General features: G+C 35.5%; 3 protein-coding genes and 1 long non-coding RNA gene across 7 annotated transcripts in view; 2 read left to right on the forward strand and 2 right to left on the reverse strand.

Annotated features, from left to right (window-relative positions):
- LOC139102601 (retinol dehydrogenase 10-B) overlaps window positions 1-2109 on the forward strand; it is a 61164-nt gene extending 59055 nt beyond the window's left edge. For both annotated transcript variants that reach the window (XM_070656649.1, XM_070656648.1), the window contains one exon: window positions 152-2109. In XM_070656649.1, coding sequence (XP_070512750.1) covers window positions 152-224 — 73 coding nt within the window. In that variant the 3' untranslated portion in view covers window positions 225-2109. The remainder of the gene's footprint in view (window positions 1-151) is intronic.
- The window catches only part of LOC139102628 (uncharacterized), a 33826-nt gene that overhangs the window by 389 nt on the left and 21064 nt on the right, over window positions 1-12373 (reverse strand). The window lies entirely within an intron of this gene.
- On the reverse strand, window positions 618-2160 carry LOC139102707 (uncharacterized). Its single transcript, XM_070656814.1, has 3 exons — window positions 2157-2160; window positions 1074-1207; window positions 618-950 (listed from the first exon to the last, which is right to left on the reverse strand). Exons 1-3 carry the CDS (start codon window positions 2158-2160, stop codon window positions 618-620), a joined length of 471 nt encoding a protein of 156 aa, XP_070512915.1.
- Nkain (sodium/potassium-transporting ATPase subunit beta-1-interacting protein 1) lies at window positions 2199-12240 on the forward strand. 3 transcript variants are annotated; one of them, XM_070656631.1, is made up of 7 exons: window positions 2199-2673; window positions 3788-3925; window positions 4096-4176; window positions 4262-4453; window positions 4579-4639; window positions 9296-10134; window positions 11304-12240. In XM_070656631.1, the coding sequence occupies exons 1-6, from the start codon at window positions 2620-2622 to the stop codon at window positions 10105-10107; spliced, it is 1338 nt and encodes a 445-aa protein (XP_070512732.1). In that variant the 5' UTR covers window positions 2199-2619; the 3' UTR covers window positions 10108-10134; window positions 11304-12240. The 3 variants fall into 3 exon arrangements, with proteins under 3 accessions (XP_070512732.1, XP_070512734.1, XP_070512733.1); XM_070656633.1 differs by having other exon boundaries at window positions 2266-2673; window positions 9296-12240; XM_070656632.1 differs by lacking the exons at window positions 9296-10134; window positions 11304-12240 and adding an exon at window positions 5867-8842 and having other exon boundaries at window positions 2271-2673.

Raw genomic sequence — 12373 nt, forward strand, 5'->3', positions numbered from 1 at the left:
AGCAAGAAGATTAAACTCAAAGGAATTAAAAGAGTTGAAAATCTTTACCCTACAAAGTGTATAAAGATTATGATCTTGTAACAGTTAAACGTGATTCTTGATACAGTCCATATATAATTTTTAATTAACTTAATGCGATCTTGTATTTCAGCTGCGCGATCTATAGCGCAATAACGACGATCTCACAATGGTTTCACACGCCGGGATGCGATTATTCTTTTTAAATCCTGTTCTTGTTCATGAAGCGTGAAGAATTTCAGTCGGCCACCGACGTGAGTGTGGGAATTTACGATTTTCGTTTGTGATTTCCCTTGAGCTGGACAGCAAAAAACCCTTTAAACGTTGTTTGAAATTTGTACAGTAATAATCTCTACCTACAAATTGTGTGAATAAAAGTTATCCACACTAATTATTCACACAGAATCAAAAGACTATAAATTGTTACATTATAATATCTAGTGCATTATTAAACTGAATAATGATCTTAATTTTTAAGAAGATAGACTTTCTGTTAATAAAAAAAAAAAAGTATTTATTTCTGTCTTTTATTATTTTCATAAAATGTATGTGACATTTAATTTTTATTCACTGCAATTTTTTTTATTACAAATTATAATTTATTGATCCATAAAAATATTATAATTGGATAATAAGTCGGGCAGTAGGACATCGTAATGACCATTTTCGGAGCATCCGTTGAATAAGAGCCTCGCGGTTTTGTAGTTGACGTTTACATGATTGTGGAAGATCAATTCATATCTGCCAGAAAGTTTACGATAGATCGAGAGATTCATGCGATGAAGTTTCGTAGCCACCATACACTCTAATTCGCAGGCAAATGTGCCTACTATGCTCATGTAATCGTAATATTTTTGACTATCCGCGATGTTCCATTCGGCCATTACAAACGAGCTGTACTCTTGCCAATTGTTCTTAATATGTTCGACAACCTGGCAAATAAATTAGGACTCGTATACAAGACGTTGCATATCAAATGTTGCAGTCGTCAACGTTTATATTTGTTCAAAATATCCGTAAATAATTATGATATTTTATATTAATCAAAAACTGACCGCGATTCGAAGAGACTGATGTTCTTGTTCATTCTGCCACAAAATGTAGCTGATCGCTCTAAACACGCAATTGCCATCGCCAAATACTTTGTGCACGTGAAACGTGCCCTCGTTGCACTTTAACAAAGCCGTATCTTAAAGGAATGAAAAAATATATGCATTATTAATTATTTTTTTACGATAAAAATATATTAGCTCACGGCGTTTAATAATTTACCTCTTTTAGATAATTGAAATTTTCTGTTTCTAGGATTTTTGCACGTGCACCATGTAATTTACATTGAGATTTGTATATTGAATATTGCAGAGATTTGTCACGCAGAATTATTATTTGTTACTTAGCCAAGCTTTTGATTAATTGTCAATGTTTTTAGGATTTCTTCGATTAAAAAAAGTACACTGCTTCTTAGAAATTATATTCTTTCTTATTCTCGAGTGTGCGACAATGAAAGTTATCTTCTAAAAATTATGTTTGTTATACAATTTATGATAATTTATTTTAACAAACTTTTCTCGTGTACATTTATTTTGTTATTTAGACATTTCGTTATTTGAACGTAACAATTTATGATTATCGATTATCGAATGCGTCTGTTCGTTTAATTACATTTTTTTTTTAACAAAACAAATTCGAAATCTAATTATAAATAGAAAATAAAAAAAATTAAATGCAGATATATATTTAAGATAATTAAATTTTTGTTAAAAAATTATATATTAAAATAAATAATCTTACAATTAAATATACTTAAGTAAAAGTTTTATATTAAATGTAAGAGCACTTTGTTGAATATATATGAGTATTTAAAATTAATTACCTAATTCATGTCATTAGTTCTACTTTAGGGACGTGTTTCTCAGCTTTTCTCTGTAGCTGGACAGTTCGTATTTAGCTTGGCAGGCCTGATACTGCGATATTATCGATACACATATCGACTCATACTTACAAATATATTACTTTATCTCCTTTACATTTCCTTTTTAATACAAAATACTTTACGTTATTGATACAGAATTCTAGTTTACAGCATCTAAACGCACACCTTTCTTTCTTTCTATGAGAAAAAAATATGAAAGAGACACCCATGCTACCCATAATCGAATAGAATCGAATACGTAGAGTGAGGACTCGAATAGAGAGTTTAGAGACTCGGAGAGCTCGTTTCGTGTCAGCCTCGACAAAGCAACATGTTATTTCGTCCAACTGCCACGGCATATTGCGGGTGGGGAGGTAAATTTCTTACACGTGCCGTGGTGGTGGCAGTTGGTCACCAACCGTGACGAGGATCGTACGTGCTCCGAGGCTGCAACCCGGAGCTGCGAGCGCACGGTGCATGCCACTTGCAAGGTCCGTGCAGTACCGCCTGGTAGGGAGGGTTGGAGCAAGTGTCTCGGGCAAACAGCAGGCAAAGCTGGGGAAAGCGAAAGATGGCGATGGCGCATCCGGATCTGCCGCAGTAGTGATGCAGCACGAGCGAGTGCCGTCGTTGTTTGCCACGATCGTACCGCGCGCGATCGCTCGCTGAGCGGAGCGCGGCCAAATGACATGGGAATTTGCAGCAGAAGGCACTTCCTACTGACAATATGCAGCCTGCAACTAGTGAGTGCACGCCAATCCGTATACGCACGCCAATTCTCGGTTCTAACGCAACGTCCGGCTGCGAATTGCCTATATATATATATATATATATATATGTATATATTTATATAAGTATTTCGCACATATATCACGCGCGATTTTATCTGAGATTATATCGCGTATCACTATCCTTTACTCTTCTCGGATTCAGCTATTGTGATACGATGATACGCGTTACTCATGCTGCTTCGTCAAGCGGACGCGTACTTGCGTAGCGTCCATTGGGAGTGCAAAGGAAAGCCGTTACCACGTTTTCTTTATCATCAATTCGTGGATCGTTTGTGGGGTCTTATCGTATCGATCCGGGTCCCGAGGTTTATCTCTATAGACTTCCCGAAAAAAGGGAGCCCTGTTACGACTGTTACATCATTTGATAGACGTTGCATCGATAATAACGGAGAAAAACCGAGCAAATAATTTTTTTTTTTTTCCTTTTTTTTCTTATGTACTTTAGTACGTTACGAATGACTTACTTTTCATGTCAGAAGCGTAAGAAAGTAATTGTAAATTGTAATGTAAAAATAATGAGTGCTTTCTCTGATTTCTTTTTCGGAATGTTTGAAAAAATTTCTCTACTGGAATGCTGTGACATGAAAATTTAATATCTAAATATAATAAATGTACAAAAGTGAGTTCTGTACGTATATAGATTATTCTATTAAACTTTAATGTACAAAATAAATTTCTATATTAAAATTTATATTCTTCGTGATCTATCATTCTTTTAAATTGATAGACATTTTAATTATTCGTTCGAATTTTAACATTTTATAAAACGATTCGACTGCATAATAATTTTTATTTACCGTTATTGATTAAAATAGTAATCTTTTGAAGAGATTCGATAAGAGTTTTGGAAGATCTTTCGTATAGTCATGTGGCGTCACCAAATGCTATGACTCATAACAGCTAATTAACCGAGTATTTAGAACATAGGGCAATTGCCATAAATTAAGAACGCTCGCAAAGGAATTAGTAGAAATTAAGATGCTCGTCACTTATGATTTTACATTGTGTTCTATGATGAACGCTTGTGCGTCGTACAATTAAGTGTATCTTTTACTTTTGCTTTTAGATCACCACCATAGAACGCCAAGTCTTCGACTTTTTGGGATTTATGTGGACCCCGATACTGGTCAACTTTTTCAACATAATCTTCGTAATTTTAGGATTTTTTGGGGCCTTTCAATATAGACCTAAATACATCATATCGGTAATTATTCTCAATATATTTTAAAAATAAGTATTTAAAATAATAATAATCTGTATTTTATTAAAAAAGTTTCTACGTCGAAACAGGGAAAATGTATTTTTTTTTTCTTTTTCTATAATTAAATTAATAATTATTTATTTCGTTTAAACTGACTGCAATTCTTGTTTTAGTATTGTATATGGAATACATTATGGCTAGGATGGAACATATTTATCATATGCTTTTACCTCAATGTAGGGATACTCGACAAAGTAAGTACACATTTATGTTAGTGATCGCGTGGATATAATTACTATCGGCGTAACGTTACATTATTATTTTCTTTTTTTTTTTCAGAATAGCGATATACTTAATCTCGGTACTGGAAGTTTTTCATGGTGGTACGTGAACGGACCAGGTTGCAAAGCCGTTTACGATGTGACAGAGCCAGAACTTTTTCGACCGGCGAGGCCTACTAATGTAACGGACTGCGTGTTAGATTACGAAGTGATAGAGATTTTACATGCTGCAACGCAATGTATTTTAGGTGTAAGTGAAGAGTCACTTATCGTATAAAGCATTATTATAATAACAATTACGTAAATTTTCCTATTATCGTTCATTATGTTATTGCGCGCATTAGCATCAAAGTTTAGCCACTTGATATGTTTCAGTTTATGGCTATTGTCGGAGGAATTTGTCTCAGTAAAGTGTTCCTCGAGGAAGATGATAGTTGTGAGTATACTTAACAAATCGTCTATTACGTTTAAGTAATTTATTTTAAGGTTTTAATATTTTCAAAGATATTAAGTAAGATAATATTTGCTTGAAGTAAGAATTATCTTTCACACTTTACTGGTCTGTGGTTTATGATAAGCAATTGGGGAAAAGGTTGTGGTTATTATTAGAGCAGCATATTTGAGATAAAAGCGAACGAGTGAAGGCAAAAAAAAGCAAAAAATGGCAAACTATCATATTATTAATTAATTAATTTTTTTTAAACTTGATTATTCTGAATTTAAATATCCCACCAGTAATTAAATAATCGGGAAAACGCGGTTGATTAATTTTCTGGTTTCTTTAGATAAATTAAATTTTAAAAAATACAAAAGCTGTATTAGTTTGTCGCTAGATTTTTATTATTACATGTGCTTTTAGATATTATATTTCGAATACACATTTCTAATTGCACAGTAATATTTATTTCAAATTCACACTGAACTATTCAGAAATTTATTACCGCTAATAGAAGTTTCAAATACAAAATTATGCTCTTGATAAACGTTAATTATTTATAAGTACACGTGATTATATATTATTGCTTGAAAAGAGAGTTGTCGGTTACAGTTGATTTCATTGGTGGATTTGATCCTCCATTTTGGTAAGTCCGCTTAATCATGTTCATCAATTGCACGCCGTACATATTTGTCTACCTTTGAGCACGATTAAATAATTATTCATAGTATAATTACGAAGTTATATTGTATAAATTATGTTTGAATATGTAGTAGTGTAAAATTTTTTTGCATCTTGAGGTTTGCAATTCGTGTCTGTTATTATTGTTATTTGTTACACGATATTGCTCAAATAGCGTTTTTTATTTTTTTATTTCTTTTTTTTAATTGTTATCTTCGCATGAACGGAAAGGTGCTGTGTCTTAATGCAACACGATAATTATTTTCGCCAGTCAAAAATATTAAAATACAATTGTTAAGGCGCAGCAAAAATTAAGCAGACTATGCCACGTAGTAGGGCTGAATGTTACTATCAAGTTTATTGAAATACATTTCTTCTGCGTAAAAAAAAAACGTTACGAAGAAGGGACTGACTTTAATGCGATAATACTTTCGATGTTACTCGCCGCGTTTTCGCTTCGTTGATCGAAATTATTGAAATGAATTGCTTATCGTCTCGTCGTAAAAGACGTCATCTAATGCGATGGATTCTTGGATGGTATTTCAGTTGACTTTGTCGGAGGTGATGACTTTGGGCTGGCAGGCCACACACCGTTGCATCCTATGTACGTTAGCTATTCGGCTCTTCCACCACCTGCCTACTCCCTCAAAAATTCCGCTCAGAATAGTTATCCGACCGGCACGACTAGCTCTCAGCAATCTGCGTATCGCGAGTCGAGCTTTCCGAAGCGCGGCGGCGAGAAGCTGCTGGCCGGCGGTTCCGCGCGCGGCAAGGCGGCGAACGTCGCCGGTATCAAAGGCGACACGGTCCGTAGCAACAGCAGCCGCACGTCCAGCCGCGATTTTCAGAAAGTAGACTATTCGATCGACTACTTGAACCCGGTGGACCATTTGCAGCGGCCCGTGTCACCCGCGTACGACGAGTACGACTCGCTGGACAGCGCGACTAAGCTGAGATATCAGAAAAACCGTCTCTACTATCCGCACACGACGAAATACAGCCCGGTCGCGCGTATCAAGTGCCGTCAGGTCGCGGCAAGGCAGGGTAGGAATCCGGTGAAACCTCGCGTCTACATCGATCACGTGCGTGACCAGCCGCTGCGATCGTTTTACTCCGATCCGAGATTGGCCGTCGATCAGGGGTCAAGCGAGCACGACCGGTCGTCATCCCAGTCGAAGCGAGACAGTAGACCGTTGTCTCTGTACGCGAGTAACTCTTGAAATGGGACCCCCCTCTGCTTTTATACGCGTTTAAAGTACTTATATTAAAAAAAAAAAGAAAAAAAAGAAAAAAAAAAAAATTGTCGGCAGACAAAATCGTTCGCGAAAGTCTTGTCTTTTTGCTCTCTTATAACGAGAAGAGTAACGAAAGTAAAAGAAAACTTACGCAAACTTCGAAGCTACCGCGTGTAGCGTCCACTCGTGCGGTACGTGTAATATTATAATTCCTATACTTGCCAAATAGATGTAGCCAGCCCTTGGACACCTTCCCTCTTAGCAATTTTTATCAAATTGCGCGTTGTGTGTTTCTTACATAACATACCTACATAATATTTATTTATTAACGGTGTTCTTCGTGGTTCACATCGACTGACGTCGAGCTGCGTGTGTTCAATAGCGCTTTCGTACAAGCTCGTTCGTTGCAACGAACTGCAGTGTGACTTACTTACTAATTCGTAAATGTTGCTACATTCACGTGTGGAATAATTCGAAATCATATCCCTCCGCTCTCTTCGCAAATAAATGTTTAATTTAGGTGCCGAGGTAAAATTAATTTTGCATTAAACTAGTATCTTCGCCAGCCACTTTAATGCCGATAAGATTTAGAATGCGAGAAGCCCAAACAGAGATGTTATTAATTTATACACATTTATTTGTACAAAAAAAAAAAAGATAGAGTTGAGAGGAGTGGACGATGTGAGTCATTTTGTTAAATGATTCACTTGCACGTGCTGTTCGTGCTCTACGTGTAAATTGATAAATGCATCTTGGTGTATTTACTGTGATATGTATAGAAACTGTATTTAAGACTACACGAAATATTTATCGTTTTTACAAATGTACGAGATTCGATTAGTGATACCTTGAAGAATTGTATGCATCGAGATACTTCAATGCACATTACGTTTTGAGAAAAATATTGGCAAAGCACAGCATGACCGTACTATGTAGGCGTGGAAATAAGTTACAGCTTTATCAACATTTTTTTTTTTTTTTTTTTTTTTAATTCGTTTACTTTACATTACGTTTTGCAGTAGCATTACTTTCAGATTCTCTCTGTGTCCAGATTAATATATCTCTGCAGAACTCTGTCGTATGCTGTGTATGCACATAGGCAGTGGCTTTAAACTGATACTTTGAAACGACTAGACTGCATTTAATTAGTTTGTTTTATAGTTGTGTGGGGTTGACCCGGTGTTACAAAGAGTTACTTCATTCTAAGACGTTCGAAAGAATTTTGAACAGGGGAGCGCGCATGACACGATTTCCCTTTCGTTTGGTAGTGCATGTAGTAGTTGTGATTTTTTTTTTCTTTTTTTTTTCGTATATTTAATTTAATAGAAACGAACACTTTTAATCCCTGAAGGCCTTTGTATTTATTTTCTTAGAAAATATTCAAATATATGGAAAACGTGTAAATGTATAGATCGAAATTTACTTACGAATATACTTAATCAAGATTATTTTACGTATAAAATTTAAAATATTCTTTTTGGGAATAGATTTATCAACAATTTTATCCATTTTTCACACGTAAATGACTGATTTTTCTTTTTGCTCTTGCGTTATATTATAATTTAATTAGAAATCTGAAGTGACGTTACGAAAAATATTTGTTTAGCGGGTTACATTAATTTTTTTTTTTTTAATGTAAAAAGTAGTTAATGTGTAGCCAAATATGCCGATCACAAAGAAAAGACTGCTAAAAGAGAAATAGATTTAATGTATATTAAAACAGTTTAAACTTTAATATAAGAAATATAAATAATGATTACTATACTACATAAATTAGATATCTTTTTTAAAGTAGCTATTGAGTACACTTTATACGCAACAAGATTATCTTTACGTATATATGTATATACGATATCTTCATATCTTTATTTATAGAGATATGATGATAGAGATGAAAAAAGATTGTCACAAATTATGTCATAGTGTCTTAAAAAATTAAGCAACAGTGAAATTAATTTATTAGACACGAAACAATGCTTTAATAATACAGTTCGAATAATAAATTAATTTATTAAATATAAAATATTAATAATTCTTTATATCTGCTTTAAACGCGTAATTGTGAAGAAAATTTTGGTAGAAAGAAAATGAAAATATCGAGGAGGTTTCTTGTCACTTCAGATTTAATATTTCTAATCAAATACGTCTCTATCGAGTATCTCTTGAGTTTATATAGAGTATTTATATTTTTTTAAGCTCGTTATAATCAGTTTTGTATTTAATTACTGCATCACGTAATTTATTTTGGTGCAGTTAATTGGGAAGAATAAATATGCAATGCTGCTTGCTTTTTTTTTTTTTATTTATTAACCCTTCACTCTTCTTTCTTTTCCTTTTTCTAACAGTTTCCTATCGTGCGGCTTCTGGGAAATCTTTTTTCATTTTTCCTACATTTCTTAAGTGTTTTGAAGTTTTCAATTCTACTTAACATTTTACCAAAATTCTCGAAGTTACTTCAATGCAAATATTACTTTTTTTTAGGACAATTAATTCTGATTGGAAATAATTTATCATTATTAATACAATTATTTATTACACAGATGCAGATATAAAGACTATAATATTAAAAATATTAAATCCAAATCTAAATAATGGTTTTTAATTTTTCACGTATTTAACATGTATCGTTTTATTAGCAATGTCCAAATAACTCGATCATTGCGAGTGAACAAGCGATAGAAGAATCGGATTGACGCAGTGCAGAATCTGATTGCCCCTTTCTCTCTTTCTTCCTTGGCAGTACGAACTAAACGAAAGAAGAAGCAGCCGCGGCCGTTGTACAGCATCGAGTACTCGCAGCCCGAGCCGCCGGTGCAGGATGACAGTGTATCACCGAAGCCGATGACGCCGCGCCGTGTTAAGCGACGTTCCGTCATCTCGCGAGATGGTACACGGCGCTCCAGCACGCGGCGCAGCTCGGTACGCCAGTCACGGCGCAAGAACCCGGTGAACCGCATCATGGACCACCAGGAAAGCCTGTACGCGAACACGGTCGCACCCTGCATCGGTAATCTGACGAACCAGAACGTCAGCACGCTGTCGCAGGGCACCCTAAACTACGATCGGATCGCGGTCGGCTGGGACCGCGAGAGGAACCCTGACCGTAACTGGCAGGCGGAAGCGGTGAACATCGCGGTGTCGTCGCCAACCCTGTGGCCACCCGCCGCCCAGGACTCCTCGAATAATTATTCGAACGCCACGCCGGGCTTGCCGGCCGCGCAGAGTTCGTCCGGTGGTTGGGACCAGCATCCAACCACGAGCTCCACCCGCAATCTCACCGACAACTGGCAGGCCTCGCCCGGCGAGCTGAATCCGATGCAGTGGCAGGGTCAAAGCAATCCCACGTTCCAGCAAACCAGCACGCAGAGCCTGAACGGCGAGGACATGGAGGAGCTGTACAGCAATCGGCCGGCTAGCGCCAGGTCGAGCTACAGCAATTATCACGGTGTCAGGGCGACGCCGCAGGTGCCTAATCGCACCGACGTTGTCAGGCAGAGTCAGCGGCAGTTCGTTCTCAGCGGACCGCCTGCTTATCAGGACACGGTGATTTGACTATGTCCTAACTCGGCGGAGTCTCAGGTATACACCTCGCGTTGCAGACGGTATCGAGATATTATATAAATCACGCAAGCAATAGAATCGGCCTTACGCAATTGTTTGCTATTTATACAGTGAGATAATTGACCGTAGGTAGAATGAGTAATAACGTTCATCTTTGCGACTAAAAAACGGCACTATTTTTGATAGCTCTAGTTGCGCACGCGACGCCTCTGATTCAATAGTAAGCTGGAATAGGAGATTCACAGGAATCTCAACAGTGTAATTATTGCACATTGCTGATATTTTATATTGTAATAATTTCAAACGATTTTTAATTGTCGTAATAAGCGCACGGCAATTAAAATCTCTATTTCTTAATGACTTTCTTACGATGAAAAAGAGAGCGATTGATTTTATCGTGTCGATGGTAAAGCTTTACTTGATGAATGCGACAGATCTCTACTAGTGTTGCATCGTATTGTATTATAATTGCTTAAGCAACTTTACTTAACGACCGGAGGAACCGTTGTTCACTCACTCTGGTCGTCTCGCAATATTATTTTAGAGATATTCCGAGTGGTATACGTTCGCATCATTGCCAATTTAATATGAATGGTGGTAGACAGTAAAATCAGTCGACGTGATATGGAATTTACCTCGAAAACGGCGCGAGTTAACTTTGTAATAAGATAAATTTTTTTTTTACAATTGTTAAATTAATTCAGCGCACATATCTTGCGATGCATATTAAACTCGCCCCGTTTCCGAGATACATTATGAAGACCGCCTTCATTCCCAGAAGTGATCCGACTGATGCGCGGAATAAGAATTATTGTACTTAAGACACCGAAGTTTTAAAACAGATCAAAATCCTAAGGATGTTAGAATTTTTACACACGTTCTTCTATTTTTATTTTTTATTTCTTTTTTCCCTCCTCGTTGTTAAAAGGTTTCTTAGAAACTTTGTACTTATCATGCTCACCCTATTTATATCATAGAATTAAGAATGCTCTTGTTCTACGCATAAAATCAAAAACTCATCTCGTTATCTGTAAATATAGATTTATAATCACTCATTGTTCTCGAGAGCGTGTCACCGACAATATTATGCACAACCAATTTTATTGATAGTTTCGTTTAAATACAATCGAGCAGCTTTATGACAATACGAAATTTAATAAAAATACTCGTTTCTTTTTTTGTTTTAGATTTACGATATCTTCGAATCAATTTTTTACAATTTGTATAAAGCTATTTATACTGGATATACATTCACATGTACATTTGAGTGTTTACGAGAACGCTGCAGTCTTCCAAAACTTAGAAAGTAAAAGTTGAGTTTCATTTACGTGCATTAGTGCGCTGGTAGAAAAATTATAGAATAATAATATAACGTACAATATCATATCGCGTGCAATACCGTTGCGTACGCTAATATATATTCAGTACACTGCCTTTTTTTTACAAAAAATACTGCGAAGTGTTACAGCACAGTGATTTTCATACATGCTGGGAAATTAAAATTGACTTTAAACGTGCCTAAACTAATTTAATTTAAATAATACAATATGCCATTTTATTCGAGACCTGTTTTTAAATTATCGCGTCGAGAATTAGGGAGGAGATTGAAACCAAAGTATTAAATAACAACATACAAGTAAGAACCTGTCAAAACTGCCTCACCCGTTCTGATTATTATTATAATCGAGAACTAATTCAGAAACTTGTTAAATCAAATAAAACCTAAATCACTTTAATTTTGTTAAATTAAAATTAATATTTGATAAATTAATAAGAATCTCATAATTTTCTAACTGTATAATATTTGTATTAGTTAAACAATTTTACTTAGAAATGTATTAGAATAGTTCCACGTGCAGGGGCAGCTAAATGATGAATTGCATAGCACATATGGTAATATCTATGCACTTAATTTTATTAAGATAACTTCTTATACGCCGCAGTTCACATTACATATCTCATTAATTACTTTTTTAAACGATGGAAAATTTAGCAGTAACTGTTCGATTACGTACAATTATTATAAGAAATCACATTCGAGATTTACAGTTTATTATACAGCATATTATACAGCATACCGTGTAACATTTGCAAGACAATAAACAATAAATGTTTATTCCCCTATTTAATCTATTTCAGCAATATAATTAATCGTTAAATTAAATATAAAATAATTAATCAAAGGGTATATGTGTTTATACGTATCGTCGCGACTTATTAAAATTCATCAATATTTTATATCTATCTTTGGGCGACA

The sequence above is a fragment of the Cardiocondyla obscurior genome, linkage group LG05 (genome assembly GCF_019399895.1).
Source record: "Cardiocondyla obscurior isolate alpha-2009 linkage group LG05, Cobs3.1, whole genome shotgun sequence".
NCBI lineage: Eukaryota > Metazoa > Arthropoda > Insecta > Hymenoptera > Formicidae > Cardiocondyla > Cardiocondyla obscurior.